Source organism: Amphiprion ocellaris, chromosome 2 (assembly GCF_022539595.1).
Source record: "Amphiprion ocellaris isolate individual 3 ecotype Okinawa chromosome 2, ASM2253959v1, whole genome shotgun sequence".
Lineage (NCBI taxonomy): Eukaryota > Metazoa > Chordata > Actinopteri > Pomacentridae > Amphiprion > Amphiprion ocellaris.
In genome coordinates this window covers 13,535,389-13,561,596 of record NC_072767.1, presented here as the reverse complement: position 1 = coordinate 13,561,596, position 26,208 = coordinate 13,535,389, and the positions used below count along the sequence as shown (strand labels likewise).

Here is a 26,208-nt window from a genome sequence, read left to right as displayed (position 1 = left end):
CAGATGATTCATCCATGAATTCAGCAGCTACAGACTGAAATGAAGCTCATGCTGCCGTTATTGAATTCCTGTTCCAGATCAAATGTTCAGAGCTCACCTTGAATGCAGCCGTCTGCTGTCTGATAGTTTTTCTCATTGTAGTCTTCAATTAAGTCTTTTTCCTCATGTCAGGATGTGGTGAGACTCTTTCTCAGTCTCTGCAGACGTCCCTCGTGCATCTCCAGAGAAGAAACAGAAAAACTGATCACTGCTTCAGCATCACAAACGCTCTCCAACACTTGATTATTGCTGATAACGCTCATTAAATTACTGAAGAAATCTCACATAAAAACCTGTAAACTCTGAGGCAGCTTTTGTTAAAGTTTGTCTATAATTCTATCATCATGTTCTGGAACCAGGACTCTGCAGAAGTTCCTTCAAACAGATACTTGTTTCTATTTAAGGCTTCAGGTTTGAACGTACAGCTGAGGATTAGAAAGGAGTGATTTTAATGTTTAAATCAGTCCAGTAAATGTTTGGCGTGAAAATTATTAAAATTTTGATTTAGATAGATTTGTGTCAAATAATATTGTAGAGTCTCACTTAAATATATCCAAATGAGTTCAGTGTATTTACATTTTATAGAATATTTGATTTCTTAATCTCAATACTGTAGGGTCTGACCCTAAATATTATAATAATGATGTCAATTTAAATAATATTTTAGTGCAGAGTCATAAACTTTAATCAGCTAAACTTGCATAATAAATATCACTGTACAATCTTAACCTGAACATTCATATTATTGAGGTAAATTTACATAAATCATGATATTCTAGAGTCTTAACTGGAATATTTCTAACATTAATCTTTTTGTATTGTGCTGATAAACAACAATAACCCCACTTTCAGATAATATTTGTTGTCTGTGATTGTGAGACTAAATTCCTCCACATTCTGGAACTGGACTGCGTTTCCCAAAATGGAAACATGGACAGAATTTAACACTCTTATATCCATGGCAACGCTAACATTTCTGCTTCTTACCAAAGTTCACAACACAAGTAAAGATTTTAATGTAAATCTTCAGGGATGACTGCTAACCATAAGTATTCTGATCAATACTTCATGATCAATATCAGGACAGATGTTACAATTCCAGCTGTTGCATTAGACTGCAGTTATTCAGAGAAATTAAAACATCACATTCCTCATAAAAACTAGATGGGACTTTTATTAAATAAAGTGTTGGTGAATAAACAGTGTAAAAAGTGCAAAGCAGCTCCACTAAATCAGGAGATGTGAGACTTCCACAGCATGGATCACCATCTGCTGTGTTGATTCATAGCTGAATGTCAGAATGAACTGAGCTAGAAAAGCTGCTTTGAGCTGCAACATTACGGCCTGACAATCCAACACCATCACAGTTTTCATCTGGTTGTTTTGCTCCAACATGCTGTGAAGTTCAGTTTTTACCTGAATCAATACAGAGATTCTATTTCCAACCAAGACTGGAATAAAAATTAGAATGTTATGAGGTTATTAATGCAACTAAATCCTATCAGATGGAAGGATTTACTTCTAAGTTCTAATTCAAGTTTCAGTTGGAGCACATTGCATTCACAAAGAAAAACAGCGATACCTTCATAGTAGGGCTGGGCGATAAATCGATTTTATCAATTAATTCGACTTTGTACTTAATGTCGATTTGTTTTAATGAAAATCGATTTTCTCATCAACATCCGCCACCAACGCCTTCCCGCTGGGCTCCCGTAGTTCAGAGTGCGCCCCCCTCCCCCCCGCGCTTGATACACAAACAACATGGCGGCGAGCGGTGCAGATCTAAAGGCGCATGTCCACTAGATGCTATTTTCCCGCATGGCAATGCACCACATCTGAAAATCACACGGACGGCGGTCACTAGCGGACCACAACATGGTCACATGACAGCGCTGAGCAACAGCAGGCAGCTACGTGGTCATGTGACCGAGCTTTCAGCTGGACAGTCTTGCAGACAAGTCGGATAAACACAGCGGCTCGGCCGCAAACTTTACCTTTTATTTCAAGAAACACGTCAGCGAAAAGTATTTCTGAAAGCATTTGAAGCGAGAAATAATCTGCAGCAGATGAATCTGTCCTCGTTTTAGGTCACCGACGCCTAGTTTAGAAGTTTGAGGACAGTTTCACGATGCGTGGAATCTCCGCACGCCGCATCCAATTTGCATAAAGTAGAAGTCAGTCGACTTTATGCAAATGAGCTGCAGCCCTCTCCAGGTAAACACAGCGGATCGCAGCTGGAAATGCCCCGCATGTGGCATGCTGGTCCGGCTGCGGTGCGTTTCCTGCTGCGATCCTGTGTGTTTACCTGGAGAGGGCTGCAGCTCATTTGCATAAAGTAGACTGGACTTCAGCGTGCAGAGATTAGGTAGGGGGTTTAAAAAAAAAAAAAAAAAAAAATCGGATAAATCGTGAATCAGGATTTTTTGTGAAAAAATCTGAGATTTTTTTTTGAGGCCATTATCGCCCAGCCCTACTTCATAGCAACATTTAAGAAACCTAAAGCTTCCCTGTTGGCACATTGGTGGAGTTTGTTACTGAGCATCTGAACCTTAAATCCAGTGAGACGGACCATCTTCAGTCGAGGCCAGTCAGAGAACTTCAAGACCTTCCATTAGCTGGACCAGATGTGGCATCATCTCCCTCTGAACATCTGGATGACAAGAGAAAAGACAGAAATCAAACACAGATCACAGAAATACAATTTATTCACTTTCACCATTTTATAAAAGTAGCATGAACTTTATTAAAACTTGACAACATCAGTAATGAAAGTAAATGTTTTTATCTTGTGTTGAAGCTAAATTTAAAGTCAATTTTAATGAGTTTGTCCTGAGAGGAGTGAGAATGGAGTTTTTCTTTCCTTTTTAGAATATTCCCTCAAAATATTCTGTTTATTATTGGCTTTAGAAGCATTTTTCTTTATTTATTTTTAGATACCGCAGACTGATACACTTTGCTGGTTTGCAGATAATGTCATGTACAATGACAATAAAGATCTTCTATTATAACATATTTTGCTAAAACAAGAACTGCAAACCTTCTCAACCATCTCTCAGTCTGCAAAATTCCAACTGCGAACAAGAATTATCTGATGTAGTTATTATTATAATCTTTACTGAACCAGCCCTGGAATTAATATAAATCTGTATATGGATATGATTTTCTCTGATGGGACCACTATGGAAGCCTGTAGTAACAATTAACTATCCTTTGAAGGGAAAGATTGGGTCTTCATTCAAGTGGATAAAAAAAATGCTCTCCCTTAAAAAAAACTGCATAAATTAAAGTAAATCTCTTCTGCACTGCACACATACTCCACTTTTGTATAACTCTGGATGTCAGAGTAAAGGCAGACAGATCCACCAATCAGCCACAACATTCTGACCACTGACAGCTGAAGAAAACAACATCCATCATCTTGTTCTAATGCAACGTTCTGCTGGGAAACCTTGATGTTCATGTGGATGTTTGACATGTACCAAAACCTAAACACTGCAGGACAAACAATCTCCTAGTCTCCATGGCAACAGCAGTCCTTGATGCAAGCTGCCCCCCTCAGCAGGACAAACTAAAACTGCTACTACAGGAGTGGTCCGAGGAACACGACAGAGCTAAGCTGTTCACCTGGGTTCCACACTCCCCACATCCAGATCTGATTGAGCATCTGTGGGATGGTCCAGGATCAGCCTGGTCCAGGTAGGACCCACCCTGCAACCCACAGGATCCACAGAATCCACAGGACATCCCCAGAGGTTCTGATGAACCACTGGGTCAGAGGAGTTTTAGCAGCATAAAGGGACCAACACAGTATTAGTCAGGTGGTCATAATGTTATACTGTTATATTGTCATGCTGATTATATGATCAGTAAATGTTACCATCAATTATAACGTCCACATTGATCAGGAAAAAAAACACAAACTATCAGTTCATTCAGAAACTGTGGGGTTAAACCTAAAAACACAGACCTCAACAGCAGTTTGTTTTAAAGCAGAACACCAGCTGGTTTTCACTAAAGAAGCTTTCAGAGAAACAATTAAATGACAGTTTTGTTCTCATTAAGTTCAGAGTCAGCCAAAATAATGTACACACATCAGGAAAAGAAAAACTTTTATAAATATTTCATTTGTATAAGTACTTCTATACATATAGATACCTCTTTCTAAGTTTGATCAAATCACGATAACTCTGTGTCCTGTTGTACGATGTTTTCCCAACAGATGGCGCTACCCTCATGAATGGAGCATCAACAAGTGACGTCTACAACACAACAGAAATGTCTGGAAGCCAGTGGCCACCACTTTGAGCCCCTCTTGTAATTGTAGAGGCCAAAGATAACTTTTATTAATCTCATGATGTCTGAATAAATTTGGTATTGAAATATTTATGCAAGTTTTTCTTTTCCTGATGTGTGTAAACACTATTTTGGCTGACTCTGTATAATGGGTTTCTGACAGGTCACCAGGCAACATCTTTTTATAATAATGACAAACATACCTGCATTCTACAGGAGTGATTTTCCTCATGTGCAGGTAAAGATGTGTGAGGAGCTTAGAGATGACAGGAGCAGGAGTCATCCTCACTAATTCAGTTTCCACCTAGAAACAGACCACAAACAAACACACTGATATACTCTCAAACGTTCAACCTCACAGCCTCAAAATATCTGTTTAGGAAGTGTTGTGTTTCTAAATTCTGCTGAAAGCATTGACAGACATTCTCTTACAAGGTTGTGTAAAAAGCAGCCTGTCCTCTGAGCTACTGAGAAATCTTCCTGAACAAAGTTTCTACGTGTAAATCAGCTCAACAAAAACTAAAGCCTCAGTCAGAGATAACAGGTATAGCAAATTATAAAGAACTTTCTTTGCTAACTCAGACTTTCTGCTTCAACCTCACATAAAAAGGGGAGTTTAACTCATCAGGTGACTGAAAATGAAGGGCTTGTGCAGTTCTAGATCCAAAAGTAGGATGTTTCAACTCATGTTTTACTACAAATACATATAGTAATAAATAAACACAATGGCTGGTTGTTAGTTTATTCACTATTAATGTCACTTTATATACTGGATTGAACTTGAGCAGTGGAGACGAGAAGGAATTTAATGAAATTATGGAGATTCAGAGAGGCAATGTTGCGGAATGTTAAGTTAAGCGTGGTTTAATTCAAACCAGCTGAATGTTAAACTTCAGTGCAGCTGAACAGGTTTCAGTTAACCTTAAAGAAAAATAACTTTTTTAAAAGCTAAAATACACAGCAGAGAAATACAGGTTGAGAAGGTCATTCTAATAATGAGGACAGCTGCAGCAGCAACTAACACAGGTGTTCAGCGGTAAGTTAGCCACCTGTGTTAATTAGCCCGCTAGCTAACTTAGCCGCTTAGCTAGCTAACGCGTCCGGACCAACCGCTCAAACACGACAAAACACAACTCTTCACAAGTCGCTGCCTTAACGTACAACAAAACAACGCTACTGGTTAGAAGTATTTATCTTCTTACCGTGTTTTACTCCAAAAACAAGATCAACAGCAGTCAGAGATGCTACCAGACGTGCTGCCCATAGCTATCCATAGACTAGATACGCTAGCGCGCTGTCTTCTATATTATCTATGGTCTGAACAATCGCTGCTCTCTGGCTCTCAGTCAGTCTGACCAATCGCTGCTCTCTGGCTCCGCCCTCTGAGAATCTTGTTGTCCTTTGGCTCCACACTTGCTGATGACCACTTCCGGTCTCAGAAAATGAAAAAAGGGACCTTTTTTTCGTTACTGTCTCTTACTGATTTTACTTTCTTGTTATTCTAAATATAAAACGAACATCAAAGCATTTTTTGAAAAAATCGTATATCCCCTTTTGATCATGAAAAGGAAAAACGCCTTGTATTTCAATTTCAATTTTTGTATTTTAAAACCAAAATCAAATAACCTCTCGTTTTTTGTTTTCAATACCCGTTTCAGAACGGAAAATCCAATTACCAGATCCGTACACGGACCCACCACACACACCTTTGACACACTTCCACACATTAGTTGAGGAGCCGCAAAAACCTGGTCGCGCCAAACTATTTTACATCTGGCGAGAAGCTCTCCAGCAAACTACAGCGTCGGATGAAGAGTCCAGCCACTGGTCTGGCCCGGATTCTGCCACCAGCGCGGATGAAGCCGATCTTATCGAAGGAATTGATCATTCCAGTGACATGTAAGTCTGTATTCATGAGAAGTTGTTTGTTTTGAGTTGGATAAAAGTAAAGAAAGTATAATATACATGTAACGCCCCCGAAAGCATTCCGCGCAAAATACGCATCATTTTTACAAGTCATGTGCTGCGCACAGCTAACGTACCACGGAACTTTTTCTGTGTGCAGCATTTACAATGTTGGGAAGGAGGAGGACGAGGAAGAGGAGAGAATGGAGGTCTCCTGCTGTCCTGGTACCCCAGCGAGAGGTAGAGGGACAGACCGTCCTCCAGCCAGGAGACGCTGCAGCAGCCGCTCCACCAGCGAGCGCTCCGGGCCAGAGGCGCTCCCTACAGCTGGCTGGAAAACTGAGAAGGAACCTGACAGCTTACCTTCTCTGCCACATTTCCTGCCTGCCGAAAAGGAGGCCAGGTGTCCAGCCACCTCTGTCAGAATATGTGGACAGCCCTTCTCCATCAGATCTGTCCAAGTACTTGGACCAGGAGACCATCAAAATACTGTTTCTGATTCAACTCAGTAAAAACGATTTTCTTTTATTTTCAAATGCACTTTTTATGGTCTGACCATGGTTTTGTACATAAAATATGTGTGTTCATAAGTATCTGGCACACTTAGAAATTTGATTGCACTATTGTAAATAATTTGTTTTGATGTTGATGTTGTCTCTGTGCAAATTTTGCAGTTTTGTTTATTTTCGGTTTTTTTACAAGTTACAAAATTGACCATATCTCAAAAAGCAAATTATGTACAGACTCCAAATAAATTTCCCGTGGTTCCAAAGGATATTGTGCAACTTTTTTACAAATTTGAGGGATACAGCTATGCAATTTCTGTATTTTGAAATGTATGTGAAATAAACAAAAACGATTTTCATTTTTTAAGGTTTATTGCACTTTTAAGCAATTTTTTGTAGTAGTTAAGACATAAGTCAATACATATTATTCAAAATTGGGATATCAGGGTTATTTTGATGTAAAGCAAATAAAAATACTCCAAAAAATGGCACTACAGCATGTAAAAATGTAAAAATATGTCCTGGTGGACTTGCACAATGGTGGGTCTTAAAGGGTTAATAAACACGTGACTATGAGATGAGGGAAAGACATATTAAGGAGGTTGTTTAATGTTCGGTCCCCATAAAATACCTCTTTTGGAAAATGTACATATTTCTGTGAGTATATCACTTTTTAACATTGTAGTGACAAAGTGCTTATATAAAATAATGGCCTAAATAACAAGCTAAATTCTAAAACAAACACACTGTGTCTTAACAGCCATAATACTGATTATGCTTGTCATCCTAGTTCACTGTGTTAGCATCCTAACATTTGTACTAAACACAACAACTGAGCCTGATGAGGATGTTGTTAGTTTTGCTGACATTGAGCCATAAACCACAATGCTGGACATGTTCCAGCTGTGACCTGATGATGGCGCTACATGACAGCTTTTTACACTCCATCCTCTGGAGAGCAGGGTGAAGTTTCATCGCAGTGGTTGTTGAGGTGTTTCAGTGTTGACCAATGTGGTGTGCTGATAAAGACACAGTGAAGAAACACCACAAAGTATTGTATGAGGACCCACAATGAAGAAAAAAAATAAGAAAAAATAGTAAAACACATGGGTATTTATACATGCATTCATTTAGCTTCACTGAGAATTTGGAAGAAGCTGCTTAAAAGACAAGAAGAAACTCATTTCAGTAGATGAACTACAATGGAGTTTAAAATTGAATTTATTAACTCTTAAAGCCCACGGCTGTGTTTAAAAGTTCCAGATGAAAGACCTTCCTCAAATTCAGTGAATAACAGCTTCACAGCTATGAACAGCATCAGGCTCCACCTGGGAGAATTTTAAAGTACAGTGAGTCACCAGGACAGAGTGAGAGCTGAAAAATTCCAAATTGGACTTTTATTTCCAACAACTCAAAAATGTGTTTCATGTCAGTGTAAGTAACGAAATGACTCTATAAGTAACAGCCGTATAACAATGTGTCAGCAACACTGATATTTTTTGAACCTGCCATAAAAATGATGAACTGAAACTCTGTCAAATTTGATTCAACAGAAATGAAGCACCAAAAAAAAAAAAAAAAAAAAAAATCTACATCCATCTTACTCATAGTAAAACATCTTCATGGGCGCCCTGGTGGCTCAACAGGTTGAGCAGGTGTAACAGGCCAGATTAACCACCTAGTCAAAGTATACCCCGGGGTATACTTTGACTAGGCCAGTTTATACCCCTCCAGGTTGAAGTATAGCCACAGAAGCACAAATCAAAGAGATACTATACTGATATCTGTCATACAGAAACAATTGAAAGCAACACCAGTCAATGTAGATGTTCTTTCATAATGTTTTGCTTAATTTTTTGTTGGTTTTCAATTCAGTATTTTTTATTTGATTTGAACTTTTTAAATTGTAATTAGCTGAAGGACATTCTAGTTACAGTCTTTCATAATTATTTGCTTGCTGAGCATATCTCTTTGCAAAAAAAAACCCAACAAAAAAAACAAAAAACTAAATAACTTAATTCAGACTTTAACATGCTTAATCTTTATGTGTCAACAGGTATAAATTGGCGACTGACCAGAGTATATACCAGGGTATACTCTGGCCTGGTAACCCATAAACAGAGGCTATAGTCCCCAATGCTGTGGCCATAGGTTTGAGCCATTTGCTGCAGGTCCTTCCCCTATTCTTCTCCCCACTTTCCTGTCTTGCTCTCTCTACTATCCTGTCAATAAAGCCGAAAGGCAAAACAAACAAACAAAGAAAAAAAAAAACCCACAAAAACATCATCATAGCAGGGCCTCTCACTGAATATTCCACACTCAAGCGCCACTGAAAAATGTAGACTTCTGATCGCAGATGGTTCTAGTCCAGGGATGACCACGGTGGGTGTTTTCTGGTTCCTGAGCTGGATGTTCGGGGTTAATGTCCACTGGGCAGCACAGTGTCAATGTTACGGGTCAGTGGAATAAGTAAGACAGACCAGTCACACTGTAAGGCCTTCATTAGATATAGATTAAACCTAATAAATGTGTGTGTGGTGGCTGCTGTGAGCAACGATTGACCTTTTCAATGAAGAGCAGAGCAGTAAAAGTAGCTGGCCGGCTCTGTGTTCTGCAGCATTTAACATCTGATTCTCTCCCAGTGCAAAACAAAAAGTGCTCTCTACTCCCTGAAAGCTGCTCCATTTTCAGGCTTTTTTGTTTTTTTGTGAGACACTCCATTATTTTACTCCAATCCTGAGGGAACCTCGCTTAATGTAAAGTGAAAAAAAAACTGCATTTATTCTAATTCAGGCTTCATATTGTGCCTTAAAAAAAAGAAGACATAAAGAAGTAACAAAAAAATCCATCACTTCTGCCCCCAGCGGGAGCTTGTTTCCAAATAAGATGTTGATTTGCACTGGAAACAAATGAAACAATTATACCTCACTGACAGGTTTCTGTTTCTTCCTCCCTGAAGAAAAATAAGCTTTAAAGATCCGAACAGTGCAGCAGAGCCCCTGCAGCCTGTTTGGCTTCACAGACAGATTAATGTTGCCTCAGTTAACAGCCTGCCTGTCTGAGTGTCTGTCTGTCTGTCTGTGCTTCATGCAACTCCTGTCCTGGTTTAGAGGGCACTCTTTGACGGCCTCCTCCCATTAAGGAGGCCCTGTCGAGGCCTTGAAAGGCAGCAGAGGCCTCCTGATGACAGATGGATGGAAGGATGAATGGATGAGGTAAAGACAGAAGAGGCTGTAAAGTAGATGTACTCAGCAGAACGTCTTAAACTCTGTCTTTTAGTTTAAAAGTTTAAAAAAGGTACGCAGGGCGGAGTACTTGGCTGTGAGAGACAGAAACAATTACTGTCTGAGACATCATCAGCCCAGAGGGAGCTGTAGAGACAAAGGATAGGGGGATGGAGAAGAAAAACAAAGCCACGAGTGAACACCTGAAGGAAAACCAATTCAGTTGGAGTCCCCACACAAACTACAATTCTTCTGAATCAGACCAAAAGGATTAAAGAAAACTATAGCATGAAAAATATATTTCCTTCCTTTAAATTCTATAACTTTCTTACTTTTTCTCTCTTCTGTGTGACACATGAAATCATGCTTTTTGGAATAATTACTGGAAATAAATTAGATCATGATGGCCTTTATATGATGCCACTGGTAGTCAGAATTCAATATTTTCTTCAAGCTACAACAGAAGGATTGTCTCTTTTAAAACATGCTGCCCCAAGAGAGTGAACGGACCTGCACCTCCTCTTCAATCACACAGTCTGCTGATGATTCACCAAACAGTCGCTGCAGGTTCACACTGCCAGACCCGAAGAGGAAGAATAAAAAACAAACACTAAGAAACAACTTTCATGCATTTTTTTGCACATCAAAGGAAACATGGCAGTAAAATCTAGAAATTTCATCGTAGACTTCTCCAATATCTTTAATAAGTAACGAAAACGTAAGAATGAAGAAGTCTGCAAACGGCTCCTTTACACCTTAAAGTGGATTTTCTGCTGAATTACACATTTCACCAAATCAAGTTGGTTCTTTTTCCTAAAAGGAGGAAACTACTTTGCATATGACTTGCTGAACATGTTGAAATGGAGTTTTCCATTAGTCTGTCCATCCACTCATCAATAATCTGTCAACAGCAGAACCCTTGATGGCTTCAGCAGAACTCTTTCAGTGCAGCGTTGTGCAGTGTTGTTTTTGTCAAGTGGCAGCAGCAGCAGCACTAATGATTAGATTTTAGTTTTACTGTGTGTCTCTGAAGCAGTTTTGAGGCTTGGTGGTGTCTGATTGGGTCAACAGAGTCCTCCAGGTTGCCTCTCTCACACACATACACAAACACAGAGCTGTAATCTTTCTCCATGCTGATCAATAAACCTGATAAGAACTCCATCCTGCCAGGTGGCAGTGACTAATGCTTGGGGAAACACGGCATTTCTCCTGAGGGTCCACAGTGCTGCTTATGCATGAAAACACCGAGAGGATGACAAACCAGTTCTAGGTGTGTGTGTGTGTGGTGTTCTGGGTGACGGGAAACGTGACTAGTGAACACTAGTCACGTTTCAACCTTTTTCCATATGTGGCTTCTTCAGTCTTATGTATAATGTTTATGGTGCTTGATGATATTTTCAACTTCAAACTGTCAGAAGTAGTGATTAACATGAAAACTATTTACACTCTATGAGAACCCAGTGGGCAGACACTAAAAATCTAAACTCCCAAGAGATCAGCAATTTTGAAGCAGTCTGTACCCATCAGATATCAGCCTGAGGGGCCGTGTTTGGGTTTCCGAAAATGATGAATTGGTGGGATCTTTTTAAATAGCAGATAGCATAAAACACTCACAAACTGCCACATTAATAACTTGATGAATTACTGCAAGCTTTAGCTTGCCAATATGTGATTTCTTCAAACTGAGGGATAAAAGTAGCTTAATAATGAAGTTGGTAAACGCATCAGATCAAAATCGTTAACCTTGCGAAGAAATTTGTGGGCCCATTTTTCAAAGTACCAACAGGTGTTCCCAACACTGGAAGAAAATGGTGGCTCCATACTGTATCTAGACATTTTCTATTTGCATTTTTAGTTTCTATGCTTGTTTTCTGCTCTGTGTAAACACAGCCTGCAGTTCAGGCGAGTTCAGATTAAACATGTCTGAATTTTCTTACAAATCTTTAGTTTGAAAGAAATTGTTGATTTGTTTCCGGTGCGAAGTGTAGATTAAAATTCTTGTAGACATGTAGTTTTAATGTCTCACAACAGAAACAGGAAAATGAATGAGAACAGCCTTATTGGGAATTCAGCTGTATTGAAATACAGTATATGTGAGAACAGTGAGCAAGAGAGAAGCAAACAGATGCAAACAGTGGCTGAGTTTAGGTTTCACTTAAGTAAAACAACTTTAAGAAAACATGACATAAAAACACTGAAACCCTCTCAGTCCCTTTTTCCTGGTCTCAAATGTTGGCTAACAGAAAACATTGTAAACCTAAATGTCCCCCAGCTTTGCAGTTTCCACAAAGCTCTGACTTGTATGCATACCAACTGAAGCTAATGGTAATGCTAGCCAGTAGCAGCACATTGTGCTAGTTCTAAGGATTTTCTGATCGTTGCAGTGACATCACCATCAAAACTGAAAGCAATCCACTGAGTCTTTGGTTCCTCAGTTGTTGGGGGTGCATGAAGACTCTTGTGTTCAGTCTTGCAGCTAACAGCAGAGCATTTGGTGAGCTTTGGCCTTGGCTGATACATTACACAGTTAGCAGAAGCAGCTTTATAAAGTAAATCATTTTGACGGATGTTGAGACGGCTGCTCATTCTGAATGGTTCACCTTGATTCTGTGGGTCAGAAAGAGGTAGAAAGTTTGAGTTGGATGACTGTTGGCTTGTCAGTTAGCTCAATAAAATTTCTAGTTGCTTGTCTATGTAGATGTTTATTTTTTATTTATCCAACCTTTGTTTAACCATGTAAATTAGTTGAGAACCGATTCTCATTTTCAATAAAGTTAGCAGCTTGAGGAACTAAAAGTAAACCTCTTCATATCCAAACAGCTATTAGTTTGCACCTCCAAATTTATAACCACAAACACAATAAAACGCTGTTTGTTTCCACCATATGGGACCTTTAATAGTACAATCTGAATTAGTAGATAACTAGTTTATAACTTCAGCATTAATTGCAGAGAAGGACTTTGGGCACAAAATTAGTGATTAGCTGGTTCAGATCATCTCCAGAGATGTAGAGGAAATAAGCTGACAGGCTTCTCAGTAAATCCACACTGAGAAAGGTCATCTTCACTATAAATGTGGAAGCTTTATTGTCGAGGCCCTCCTGCTTTCCAGATGTGTGTCTTACTCGGCTTCCTCACCTGTAATTCCAGCCACGCACATACAGCTGAGCAGTGACATGTACGGCTGGCTTTCAGGAAGAAGAAACGGCAGCAGTCATGACAGTGCTTTCGTCAGTTTGACATTCACCTCCTCATCTGGTGAATCACAGAGCTACGACCGACTTTACAGACTCTGCTGTGTTTGGGCGGCAGACGTGGGCAGAGCAGGAGCTGTATTACAATGCTGCCTGTTTCATCACATAATAGGATATATTACATGCATAGATATATATACACAGCATTACACTAAGTATGAGGTTTATTTTTTTTAAAGAACGTCTAATTATTCATTTTCACTTAGTTCTGAAAGGAATTCATTGAAGAGCTCATTTGCAGTGGCAGCAGCTCTGTTCCCTCTGGTTTATTACTGTCCTAATTTTCTCTTTAAATCTCCCTCTGCTTGGTACAAATAACGCTGTGATGTACATCTTTAACACATCACCGGAGGCCTGCTGTGTGCCACACTAATTCCAGACCTCAACCTTCATCTCCATCACCAAAAAGACAAGTATCACAGAACTTAGTGACTGCAGACCATCAGCACTGATTACCCCTGAAAGCTAAGTAAAGACCATACTTTAATTGAATGCAGACACATGAGGGCCAGTGAAAGAAGTAGAAATACAGGTTTGATAATAAATAGAAAAGAGTAAACCAAACTTAATAACTAGAGCCTACACACTGAAGTGTGTCTTCCTGATACTCACATCAAGTTACCAGCAGAAAGGGAGTTCACATTAAACAAATGATTGTCATACAGTTGGAATATACACAACTTTCAGATTTTTCAATAACATGTCCTGTTGCAGTCTGACAATAAAAGTCAATTCCTTCATAAGATATCACAAATCATTTTAATCTAATCGTCCACTGTAGGTACTTTGGTCGTAACCACGTCTAATGATGTCTTTCCTGCTGGCTGCACTTAAAATCTGAGTTAGATATCTAGCATTAGAGGCAGCATTACCTGATGGCAGGGCACCGAAGTACAAGGTCTCTAATTTAAATAGAATATCCACTCAGAGTACTTACTGTGAAATCCTATGAGCCTTCTGCCAGAAAGAAATTAATAACGGGTAAGACCAAAAGATATGATAATGATTTGCCTCAGAGAACCCACATTGTTTCCAGCATGTGGAAGACTATGTAGTGTCTTTATTTCTAGTATGTGTAAACATCTTAGCAAGGAAGATCATTCTGATTCCTCTGACTTTAACCTCACAAAGTGTCATATAGGGGCTATCCAACTTTTCTGGAGGTTTTAAGGGCAAATCTAATTTGAATCTTGTGGGGAGGGAAGAGGCTGCTACACTCATGTCTGTGGGTTGGATGCTTCGGGTCTGCTGGATCTCTGAGCACACTGGTCCCACGGGTGGTGGTCAGGACCACACACAGCTGTGATGGAATGCAGAAGATGTGGGATCCTCCCAAGCAGCACTGACACAGCACCACCTTCCCTCAGGCTGCATCCAGACCTCTCGTTTTAGGCATATTTTGCCTTTATTAGAATGACAGAGGGCTGCACAGTGGATTGGTGGTTAGCACTTTCACCTTGCAGCTAGAAGATCCCCGGTTCGCATTTCGGCCGTCCTGGGATCTTTCTGCGTGGAGTTTGCATGTTCTTCCTGTGTATGTGTGGATTTTCTCCAGGTTCTCCAGCTTCCTCCCACAGTCCAATAACATGCTGAGGTTAATTGGTGACTCTAAATTGTCCGTAGGTGTGAATGTGAGTGTGATTGATCTATGTGTAGCCCTGTGGTTGACTGAGAACCCGGCCTCCACCCTAAGTCAGCTGGATAGACTCCAGCCCCCCATGACCCTACTGAGGATTAAGCGATGAATAGATAATGGATGAATGGACAGAATAACAAAGGAGAGCAACAGGTAATGTGGGGACAAGAGAACGATGATCGGTAAAGATTCAGCCAGCCAGTAATCAAACCCAGCAGTCCTTGGAGGCGTTTCACATCTAACGTGCACTTAAACCTCTGCTCACAAAGCCTGCATTATCCCCAGTGTTCTAGCCAACAAAAGACCTATATAAAACCCTGCCTTTCTTCCTAAAAGCCTTGAAAAAGATGCTGCAAATCAATTATGTGACCATTTGCACAGAAATGGTACATCACAGACACAGAACAGCACACACACCTGCAGAACTTCACAGACGTGGTTAAGAAGGTCTGCCTGCGACTACTTTAATGCCATGGAACTTCAATCATGCTGATATACAACCTCAATATCATCAAATAACTAATCAATAACAAACTGTTCAGAAAAATGAACTCAGTATATTTTTGCTTCACCTTTGGGAGGCTGTCATATCGACTATCTTTATATACAATCTATGCACATGGGATCGGAAGACTTCAAATTTTTGTAGAGGGAGTTTTAATGAAAGATACCACTGTGGGAAACGTAGTTTTTGGAGTGTGTCTATGGACTCAAAGTTGGGACATCTGAGCTTCTGCTTAGTTCGAGTAACTTTGACTTTTAGTTTGAAAAGAAACATTTTTAGTTTTCAGTGTTCTCCCATGTTGGTAGTTCTGAGGAATACTTGTTTATACAAATGAACCAAGGCACTCCTACTAGGACATGCACTAAACCAACTTGCTGGGCTGTATAAACTGCATCCAGCTATCACACATTTGATAATTCATTATGCATGAAGGCCTCGATTCCTTTGTAGAGAATCAATATATGCATCATGTTTGAATTATTAAACAGTGACAAGACCTGTGAGTCTCAGCTGATTGGTTGTTTACACCACTGATGAGGAAGTTGGGTAAATAAACTGCCTCATTCTTCCTCCGTCGTATTCCTGACCGGCTTTCAGTCATCTCAGCAGAGCGACGAACACAAGGCTGGCGACACATGGAGACGCCAAGAGGAAAACCGGGATTTCCACGAATTAGGACAAACACAGATGAATTAAACATAAGAACAGCTTCGACTCCTGAATCCCTGCCATCGCCTCGTCTTTGTGTTTGGTTCTCTAAAAAGGGACCATCCATCAAACACAGAGGGCACACAAGGGCTCATCTATGTCGGAGAAAGACTGAAGATTTAGAAGCAAGAAAACCACTACAAGTGACAAATCCATCCAAAACAGGAAGGCTGCCGGCAGGGCTGAGGGGGAGGCTGACTGTCATCATGGCAGGAACGAGACGAAGCAAAGACATAAAACACAGGACATTCCCAGAACAAATGAAAAGAGGCTTGTTCTACAGAGAGAAACGCAGTGTTGTTTGCCTTTGAGAAGACACAAAGTCACACAAGACAAAACAAGACGCTCATGATTGAGTCTGTCTGGAAAGTCTTTATAAGATTACAGTCATTGTAGGCATCATTATTTCCCCACTTTAAAAAAGGTACATTAGGAAAATAAAAAGCAAAATCACCGATAGATGTAGATTTCTTTCTTACATAAAAAAATTATAGAATTCATTTAATTTGCAACAGTTACAGTATAATCAATAGAAAGCCCCAGTTAGCTTTAGCCGTCTGCTTGTGCCCCATTTTCAAAAAGCCTTCATGTGCAGCGTTTAACTTCCTTCATTCTTCACAATTTTCCGAAACCATGTCGACCAGCTTCACAAAGACGAAATAAAACAAGATTCAGCAACACAAAAAATAAAAAAAGCAACATCATTTTTTTCTTTTATCAAATTTGGAGGCAGCTAAAAAACACAGATTGCCGTAACTAGATTCGGAATAACAAAATAAATCATTTTCCTTCATTTGTTAGAGTAAGAACCAATTTGCATATTCACAGGTACTGCAAAAAGAGTGACAGAATATTTTCAGAAAATGTACACAGCTGTTCCTTCATCAACAAACACAAAAAAAGAAAAAAAATCTACTTCAGTGGTTTATAAAGCTAAAAGTAGGAAAGAAGGCATTTCAGATTCTGTGAGGAGTGTCTCTGTGTCTTATTGCTTTATCTCCTGACTGAATCCAAGCAGCTGCTGTCAGTCTCACTGTGTGTTTGGTTTTGTTAGATCAGGTCAAGACCTTCTGATACCTGGTTCATCCAGGTGTGTAGCAATAATCTCTACGCTGAGTGACGACTGGCTTATCACCTCAAAACAACCTCTGTGTCGCCTATGAAATATTTCAGACAGACTATGAGGTACAGCATTTTTTTTTTAAGTTTTAAGTAGATAAAAAGAATTAACTCTTAATAAATAACACTTTATGTGTTTTTCACTAACCTAAACTGCGATCTTTTAGTGTCAGTTCATCCACATTTTAAAGCGGTGATACTCATGCGTTATCTAGAGGTGCTAATTATTAGATTACGCTGAAACATCAGCCACTTACAAATCATGTCCCGGGACTAAAAATATGAAATATCCATAAAGAGTTCTACAGATTGTTAGTTAAAACTAGGAGACGTCAGCTGTTTTGTTCCAGCTTGTAGTGTGGTAGTGTAGTGGATGGTAATATGTAAGACAAAGTCAGAGAGAGACACACAGAGACAAAGCTTCCTTTCTCTGAGTCCAGCTCCACATTCCTCTCATTCTGCTGGGCACGACCTGACCACAGCTACAGCTGCCTCTATGTCTGTCCCTGTGTCTTCTGGGAACGTTTGGCTATTTTCTAAGGTCAGCAAATCCCCACAAGGACAGCAGGTCATTTACGGAGGCCGCTTCGAGACTTCTTGGAAAAACGGGTTATTTTCAGAGAGTGTGATTGGGATCTGTGTGTGTGCTTTCCATAGAAGTCAGTCGTGGTCCAGCTGCACAGATCTGCAGAGCAGATGCTCAGATAGTAGTGTTTCAAAAACACAGCTTTCCACTGTGATCGCGCTAAGATAGCCATGGCAACGTGGACCTGCTCCTCCTACACTGACACACTGATGTCAGTGAAGATCTAATGTCAGCTCACCTTTAACCAGCTAAACACACCTGAGTCTCTCAGGAGTCAGAAAAATCCCAGGATTTTAAACAAGCACATGATTTATAATTAAATATGTTAACTGCTCTGACTTTGGTTTTCACTTTTTTGTCGCGAGATACAAGAGAGAAAATCTCTTCTGCATGAATTATTGCTTCTCTTTTCACTCACTAAAACCAAAACAACCTGTCTGACTGAGCGGTTAATTTCTGTCTTTGGTCTGCCACTTAATGATCCACTCCAATAAAATACACCTCTCTCATCTCTCTCTGTTGACAGCTCATTATTTTGCCTCTCTTTAGCTCAAAAGCAACTTTCCAGCAGCCCACCCTCCAAATGCTTCCCATCCACCCATCTGTCCATCCGTCCGTCTGTCCTGACTCTCTGTCAGGGTTTGGAGGTTATCAGACTTCACTTTCAGTTCAGCCAGTGGAAGAAGATAATGTTTGTCAGCAGGCAACAACTTGAAGCCATTCTCATCCTTTATGTTCTCTCTAAAAGCCGGCTTCCAGACCCAATAATGAATAAATGCTGAGTAATTGTTTTTGTGTGTGTATTAACTGCTTATTTTATGTGGATTTTAGGTCTTCACATTCAAAACGTTGGTCTGGTTTTTACTGCCAGAGGAAACAGTTCAACAACAAAGTTTTCAGGCTCTCAATATGGTTAGAAACATAAAAACATCTGGTTGCAAATGCTGTTTCACAGAAAGTACAAAGATATCTTTACCTGCTTAAAATGAGTTTAGCAGTATTAAATAAATACAACACAGATTAAAAAAAATAAAATTATTGATTATGTTACTGATCAATATTGTAACTAGCTGAGATTTCCACATCTAAAAAAGGTCATTTTCAGGGTCAGAGTTTGAGGCAAAGGCCGACGTAGGAGGGATCAATCTCACACTGCAGTACAGCTCCAAGACGTACTGGACCAAAAAAAGGGTCAGGAGTGATCTGTTATGCAGGAAGCTCAGGTCAGAAGGCCTCCAGTCCTCATCAAACTCTAGCACAAACTGCTGCTTGACATTTAACACTGACTGAACTGAAAGTGAGTTTCTCCATCTCTAACACTTTCACATTCGCTCAGCCTTCCTCAATCACTTCCTTCGACTCCTCCTGAGCACGCAATCAGCTTTCAAGACATTTCCCTGCTGGAAATACCATCACGCAGATAAAAACCCCACAGCAACACTTAGTTAATCTAAGCATGTTAAATCTAAATCATATTGCTGTATAACTCATATTAGTTGCAGTTTCTAATTGGCTTCATTGCAGCAGCTTGTTTGATTTATAACAAGCAAGTAACAAAGCATCCTGCAAATGGACCAAGAAAGTCACGGTATATGATGATGGAATAACTTAATACTAAGTAATCATTGTTGACACTTTCAGGGAAAAATATGTGAAGCAATTTTGACCAGATTTGACATTTTTAGCCCATTTAAAGGATATTTTATCACAGTAATTAGATTTATTGTTACATAATCAGGTTGTCATTACATTTCTAAAGACATGTTTTACATCTGCTGAAAGGACTGGAACAGAAGAAACACAGTGACTCTTTTACAGTCTGGATTTTTTTTGTTAAAATTTTAACTTAAACATCAACTACATTGAAATAAAGCTGAAAGTTCAACTAATTTTTCTGTTACTACTCATCCATTGCCCTATGCTGGTCAGATTTGTTTTCATTCATTCAGCAGATACGTGTAGTGTGTTACCTGATCTCAGATCAGCCCCGTTAGAAGGCCAGATTTTATTACCATGACCTTTAGACTACTCTATTCATCTAAAATGCTATAAAATGTTAAAAAGCAACAGATCTGGCCCCTGTCCTAGTTCCTGGAAGTTCCTGTTCCCTTTTCCTACAGTGAAGCCTGGAGCAGGACGAGTTACATATTTGAAAGTGGCAGTGAATATTTGATTCACAGTACTTATTGCAGTCTGTTTGAATTACATCCACAGACGTTTAATGGGGTAGATATGAGGAGAATAGAGTTCCAGGCGGTTTTAATCTTACTCAAGTGGTATTTGGCTCCAGCTTTGTGCGTTACTCAAAAGACAACAGGTCTGGATGAGGCTCTGTGTCTTCGGCACTCACTGCGCTGCCTTTACCGCAGGGGGCGCCGTTCCCCAGCAGGACCTCCTCCCCCAGGCTGATGCGGCAGGCAGTTTTACCCGAGCAGGGAGTGGAGGCCAGCCGGGAGTCTGGCCCCGGAGCCTTCTGCCAGACGTCGCAGGTTTTGGCTCTGGACTCCAGCGGGGGATCTTTGTTGATCAGGTCTGGAACAGAGAGCTGCAGCTGGTGTCCATGTTCCTCCACACCTCCTTCAGTGCTCCCATCCTCAGCATCCTCCTCCTCCTCACCGATCACTGTATCCACCTTGCCGTTGGTCCCAGCTGTCTCTGAATCATCTCTCTTCTCTGCTGGGCCCAGAGACTGTGGGATATCAGTTGACCTTTCTCCCTCCTTCTCACCCTGCTGCTTCTCCTCGTCATTCTTCATCTCCTCCTTAGCAATGAGAGGCGTCTTGTCAGGGGAGGAGAGGAAGGAGGACGAGTCAGCGGCATCCGGGGAGGAGACCACAGGGTCAGAGGAGATCATCATGTCCTGGGTCGTCTTCAGTGCTCGAGGGAGGCGCTTCTTCCCTGACGGAGGTGGAGGGTCCAGCCGAGGGAAGGAGTCGAAGGAGGAGATGTGACTAGAGAAGAGGAGACAGGAAAGAAGGTGAACAGATGTGAGGATGATGCGGAGGCAAGAAAAAGCTGTAACTGAAAATAAGCCCATTTTGTACCACAAAGACCTTCAGTACTAGCAGATGGTAGCAGGTTTTACACTAAGACTGGTAACTAATTGAACTGCTACAGATGAGTTTGCTGCTTTGCTAGAGGTGAGCACCGATATTAGATCAGAGGATTTCAGACTGAGGGAGATTTGCAGAGAGCTGGTATGGTGTTAGAGATGTAAGGCAGGGGCATGCAGGTGATCTGAAACAAAGGGAAGTTAGTTTTTGTAGTTGTGGTTGCTGATTTGGTCAACAACACTGTCAACATGTGGAGCAGCAGCAGTAGCTGTGACACTGCACACAGAAGCAACTCCTCCTCTGAGTCACTAAACAAACACAAAGTACTTTTTTGAGTTACTCTGACTCTATATTTACCTCTGATGTCCACAAGTCTGTTTCAAATCCATAAACAAAGATCCTCTCCATGATGGCAGGACTGCCCTGACAATCATCACAGATTTAAGATCCCTTCAGCACCAAAGTCACCCAGTGAGAATTGTCTGTTCATGTATTTCAAAAAGGAACTGCTGTTAGTTAATTAGACATACTTTTCATGCTTGAATCTCCCGAAGCGTTAGACAATGATTACCTCCCAAATTGAAAGGAGGGAGTGCAGGTGTCTTAATGTTGTCTGTAAGCCATATGGCACAACTTCAATTAGTTGTTTTGAAGTGTGAGAGAGGGAGTAATAGAATTATATCTCTCTCTTTGTTGTGGTTTTATGAGTCAAACTTGCGTTCCATTTCTATCCTCATCATGGGAGGGGAAAATTAAAGCATATTAGAGATTATTTGTCACTGTCAGGGTGGTTTAGGAAATGAGGGAAATGGCAAAGAATAATTCTTAATAGATTCCATTTCTGAAAAACTTCTGATTTCTGAAAAAAACATAAAGGCTACAACAGTCTAAACACTATAGCCAGCAGTTTTAATGTTTAATAGCTAGACTGGAGATGTGCTACAGAATTAAGTCATTAAATTTTTCTTAGTAAAACTTCATAGGACAAATGACATCACTTCTATCATTCATGTGTTTGGATTTTCTCATTACAGATATCGACAACTCAGCTGCTGATACCTGCAATGTGAATTGATATCTGCATGTAAATTATGACCAGCTGCAATTCCAGTTTCAGATATTTACAGTTTAACTCGGACTCGTCAGAATTCTGATTCAAAATATCTTCAGTTAACCTCAATTCAAGATATCTACAAAAGAAATATTAAATTAGGTTTGAACTAGTCAGAATGATGTAAATATCTCAAACTGGAATCCTGCTAAGTCAAAATAGCACGTCTTAAATTAGAGTTTTGACGTGGTGAAAAAACGCTATAGATATGTGTAGTTATGTCACAAGCTGAGGCAGAAGCAATGAAAACATATGACTAGTCTTTTAACTAGAGCATGTGACCCCTTGTCTTTAATGAACAAAGCTCTCGTTCTCTACAAACTCCTTTCTGATGAGCTCTTTCTATTTCACAGCATTTTCTATGTATCTTATCGGCCACAGCAGCCACCAACACTTCTGTTAACTCTGTTGAAATACTTTGCTCAATCAATATCCAATGGTAAACCTTGCACAAGTAGTATCACGCACAACAATCAAACTACGCATAACTATGTTTGAGCTATCTAGTGCAAACTGAAACACAGACTTTTTAAAAATGTTTATGTTTCCAAAAGGTACGACTGAATTACTCCAATTTCACAGCTTGAACCACTGTATGGACTATAGAGATCTAGACATTCTAGAAAACAACAGTGAATTACATTTTCAAGGTAAGAGGAGATTATTTTCATTAAAAAAAAAAATTTAATTTGTGACTTTAATAAACAATGATGAGATTGTAAGGGCTGCACAATGGATTGGTAGGTAGCACCATCGCCTTACAGCTAGAACATCCCTGGTTCTCATCCCGGCCTTCCTTTCTGCATGGAGTTTGCATGTTCTCTCTGTTTGGTGGGTTTTCTCCAGGTTCTCCAGATTCCTCCCACAGTCCAAAAACATGCTGAGGTTAATTGATGATTCTAAATTGTCCGTAGGTGTGAATGTGAGTGTGATTGTTTGTCTCTATGTGCAGCCCTGTGAGAGACTGGTGACCTGTCCAGGGTGTCCCTCAGGAACTCTTTTGTCCCCCTGGTCATCAGACTGCACAACTCATCACTGACTGGTCGGGGGGGGTCGCAGTCATAATCACATTAGGACCAATGTGATTATTATAGAATGCCTATGCACCTTAGCTAGTCTGATAAAACCGTCTTCCTACTACCTGTCGTCACTTTAAATCACTCAAATTCACTTTAAATCACCGTCCCTTGAAAGGTGTAAATACTGTATATTGAAAATAGATAAAATCTATCTATCTATCTATCTATCTATCTATCTATCTATCTATCTATCTATCTATCTATCTATCTATCTATCTATCTATCTATCTATCTATCTATCTATCTATCTATCTATCTATCTATCTATCTATCTATCTATCTATCTATCTATCTATCTATCACCCTAAGTCAGCTGGAATAGACTCCAGTCCCCCCACGACCCTAATGAGGATGAAGCGGTGTATAGATACTGGATGGATGATGACATTTTAAGGGTATAAAATAATTACTTAACTCTTACAGAACAGAGAGAGACTTTAATACAGTAGCTAAGAAAGAAATGTCTAAATGTGGCCTATGATATGGATTACATATGAAGTAGTAAATCTAGAAGTAAAATATGGCAAGATTGTAGTAGACAGTTCAAGAGCAGCAGCAGCACCCATTAATGACAAATTCCCCTCTATGTAACATGTCAAATCTTGTCGACAACTAGTTGGCTGATGGCCACCATGGTATTTGAAGCATAACAGAATTCTGTCAGGCATTGTTTGTTGCATCATGAGATGATGAATTGTTCAATATCTTAACTGAATTAGACTTTACTGAATTATGGCCATCAAAGGTTTTCATGCTTCTTCAGTGCCACTGACAAAAGAATCAAATTTGGCACGATGACTCAGACGACAAACCTGCACTCGTCTACTAATCAGAAGATGCTGAGTGATGGAGGAGGATGGCGGCTGGAAAGTACCAGCAAGAAGTTCAATCTACTTTCACTCCTGGTCATCATTTTAATGGCTGCTCATTGTGAGCATTCAAAGTGTTTACAAAAACATACCAGTTGCTCAAGCTGTTTTCAGCAGTGACAGAAAGTCATCATGGTAACTACTGCCCATTGTGATGAGAAAGAAATGACTATTACCGCTGCGCGACCTTTCACTGGAGCTGACAGCAGATTGTTTAGTAAGCAATGCTCTGTCATTTGGGAACATAAAAAACACAAATACTTTTTTGTTGTACAAAAATGGCCATCCAGAATATATTTGGTGCTTAGTTAACTGTTCGTTCTGTAAATGCAGCAGGGTGATGCATCTATAAAGGACATCGTTAACAGGAATAAAAAAAAACCTCAGACGATGAATGATTAATCAAGAGGTCATGCTCTTTTCATTGTCAGAGGAACAACTGCAGAATGCTCTTGGCTCTACATCACTGCACACGTCATTTCAAGCATTCATGTTACAACTATAGAGAATCAGTCAGCTTATAAGTAACACTCTCGGCTCCAGTCATCTGAACCAGTCAGCAGCCCTGCAGAACCTTTAGATCATCATTGGTAAGCCAAACCAAATCCTTTCTTGGTCCAGTAAATGAAGACAAATGGGATCTGAGCTGCTGAAAAAGTACTTCTGCTTGACTGATCTTTAGAAGGACAGACAACAGATCAATGCTTCTGGAACAAATCCTCAACAAACACACACACAAATAACCTGTAATGTACGAGTGTGTGTTGGTAAATGATAAACAGACATAAAGAGGCTTGTAAGAAGCTGAAAACCTCAGACTGAGAGTCTGTCTTCTTCAATTTCAGGTGTCTCTTAGGCGCCTTTGATGTATCATTATTCATTTAAAACATTTCAAAGAAAAAATCTTAAATTATTCATCTTTTCTGACACTGTGTGTAATCTACAGAGATTGACGCTTTCTCTTCTCAGTACAGGTAGTGACACATTTTTGCATAATTATGATGATTCTTTCAGTGATTCTATTAAATGTGCAGAGAGTTTTGTGGTTTTTGCATATTCATCTTAAAATCTTTCAGATGCATGTCTGCTAACTAAGTATTTCCTCTGAGCTCAGGATCAGGGTTAGAATTGAGATTATGATCAAATTTATGGTAAATCTACCCAGACTGTGTGCACATACCTGTTGGCAGCAGTCTGGCTGAGTTGGTCCATGCAGCTCCACACAGCACCAACATTCTTGTTGACCTCAGTGACCCCGATGTCCCCGAGGTGGCTGGGATCTTTTCTTCTTAACAAGTCATTTACCTGAAAAGAAAGAAAGAATGGAAAGATGGAAATAAACAGATAGAAAATAAGAAAGTTACACGTTTACTTCTGAATCAAATGTTTATTTGCACAACTGATTTTACAACAAAGCTGGGAAACTTGAACCCAGTCCTGCATTTGACCGCATTCCTTGCAAAGACTCCGAAAATATCAACTTATTTCAAAGGTGAAGGAATACAGGGTGCAGAGTGGGACCTGCAGAGCTCAATGTTCCACTTCTGCTTATGTTGTACTAACCTTTGCCCCGACTGCCTTGCCCAGGTTAATGGCATTTTTCAGCCTTTGCTGTCCTCCGGAGGATGGAGAGTCGACGCAGCCAGACCCCAGGTTGGAATTGGCTGATGCTGTAGGGCGTCGGGTTGACGGCTGACCCGGCCTGGAGGTCTGAGGACTCTGCCGCTGGGCAACGGAGTTCTCAAACATACTTTGATCAACTGTGCAAAAATATATGTGGAGAGACAGAGAGCGAGACAGAGAGGTGAATACACAAGAGACAAAGATGTGGCAGATGTGTCTGCTTTTAACAGCACATGTTGCAAAGCTGCAGACCTTTCTGGCATTACATATTAGTAATGGGATTTTTCTCTCAGAGTGAGATGCACAAACCCATTTAGAAAAGAGAGGAATAGTCCACTGGATCAACATTTCTACTTCACTGGAACTGCAGTAAATTCAAGACAGTCAGTTTGAATAATCCGTCCTCCATGAAGGAGCAAAAACATCTGTGGAGTACTTTTAAGTAAACTCTGAATGTCACGTTCTTCCTGCGTATAATAACTCTGCAGCTTTACTCAAAACAAACTGATGTGGCGTCATCACACACATTTCACAGGTTATTAATGGGAATGCAGCTGATGGATCTAGATGGTAAAGCTCTTTTGTAACACTGTGTGATGATCATAGAATGACACAGAAAACAAAACTTAAGAGCACTGCAATGACTCATGCACATTAACAGCAATAATGACAGTGAAGCAGAACCAAGGGACCAAAATG

At 40.1% G+C, this 26,208-nt stretch overlaps 1 protein-coding gene and 1 long non-coding RNA gene across 3 annotated transcripts in view; both read right to left on the bottom strand.

Moving 5' to 3' along the window:
• Positions 1-347: 347 nt before the first annotated feature.
• Positions 348-4,774, bottom strand: LOC129350103 (uncharacterized). The gene is made up of 3 exons (XR_008603342.1): positions 4,536-4,774; positions 3,664-3,805; positions 348-2,689 (listed from the first exon to the last, which is right to left on the bottom strand). It is a non-coding gene; the product is annotated as an uncharacterized LOC129350103 (long non-coding RNA).
• An 11,652-nt stretch (positions 4,775-16,426) lies between these two features.
• Positions 16,427-26,208, bottom strand: part of nos1apa (nitric oxide synthase 1 (neuronal) adaptor protein a) — a 216,954-nt gene continuing 207,172 nt past the window's right edge. For both annotated transcript variants that reach the window (XM_055016632.1, XM_055016633.1), the window contains exons 11-13: positions 25,450-25,646; positions 25,067-25,191; positions 16,427-20,725 (exon numbers count right to left, since the gene is read on the bottom strand). In XM_055016632.1, coding sequence (XP_054872607.1) covers positions 20,074-20,725; positions 25,067-25,191; positions 25,450-25,646 — 974 coding nt within the window. In that variant the 3' untranslated portion in view covers positions 16,427-20,073. The remainder of the gene's footprint in view (positions 20,726-25,066; positions 25,192-25,449; positions 25,647-26,208) is intronic.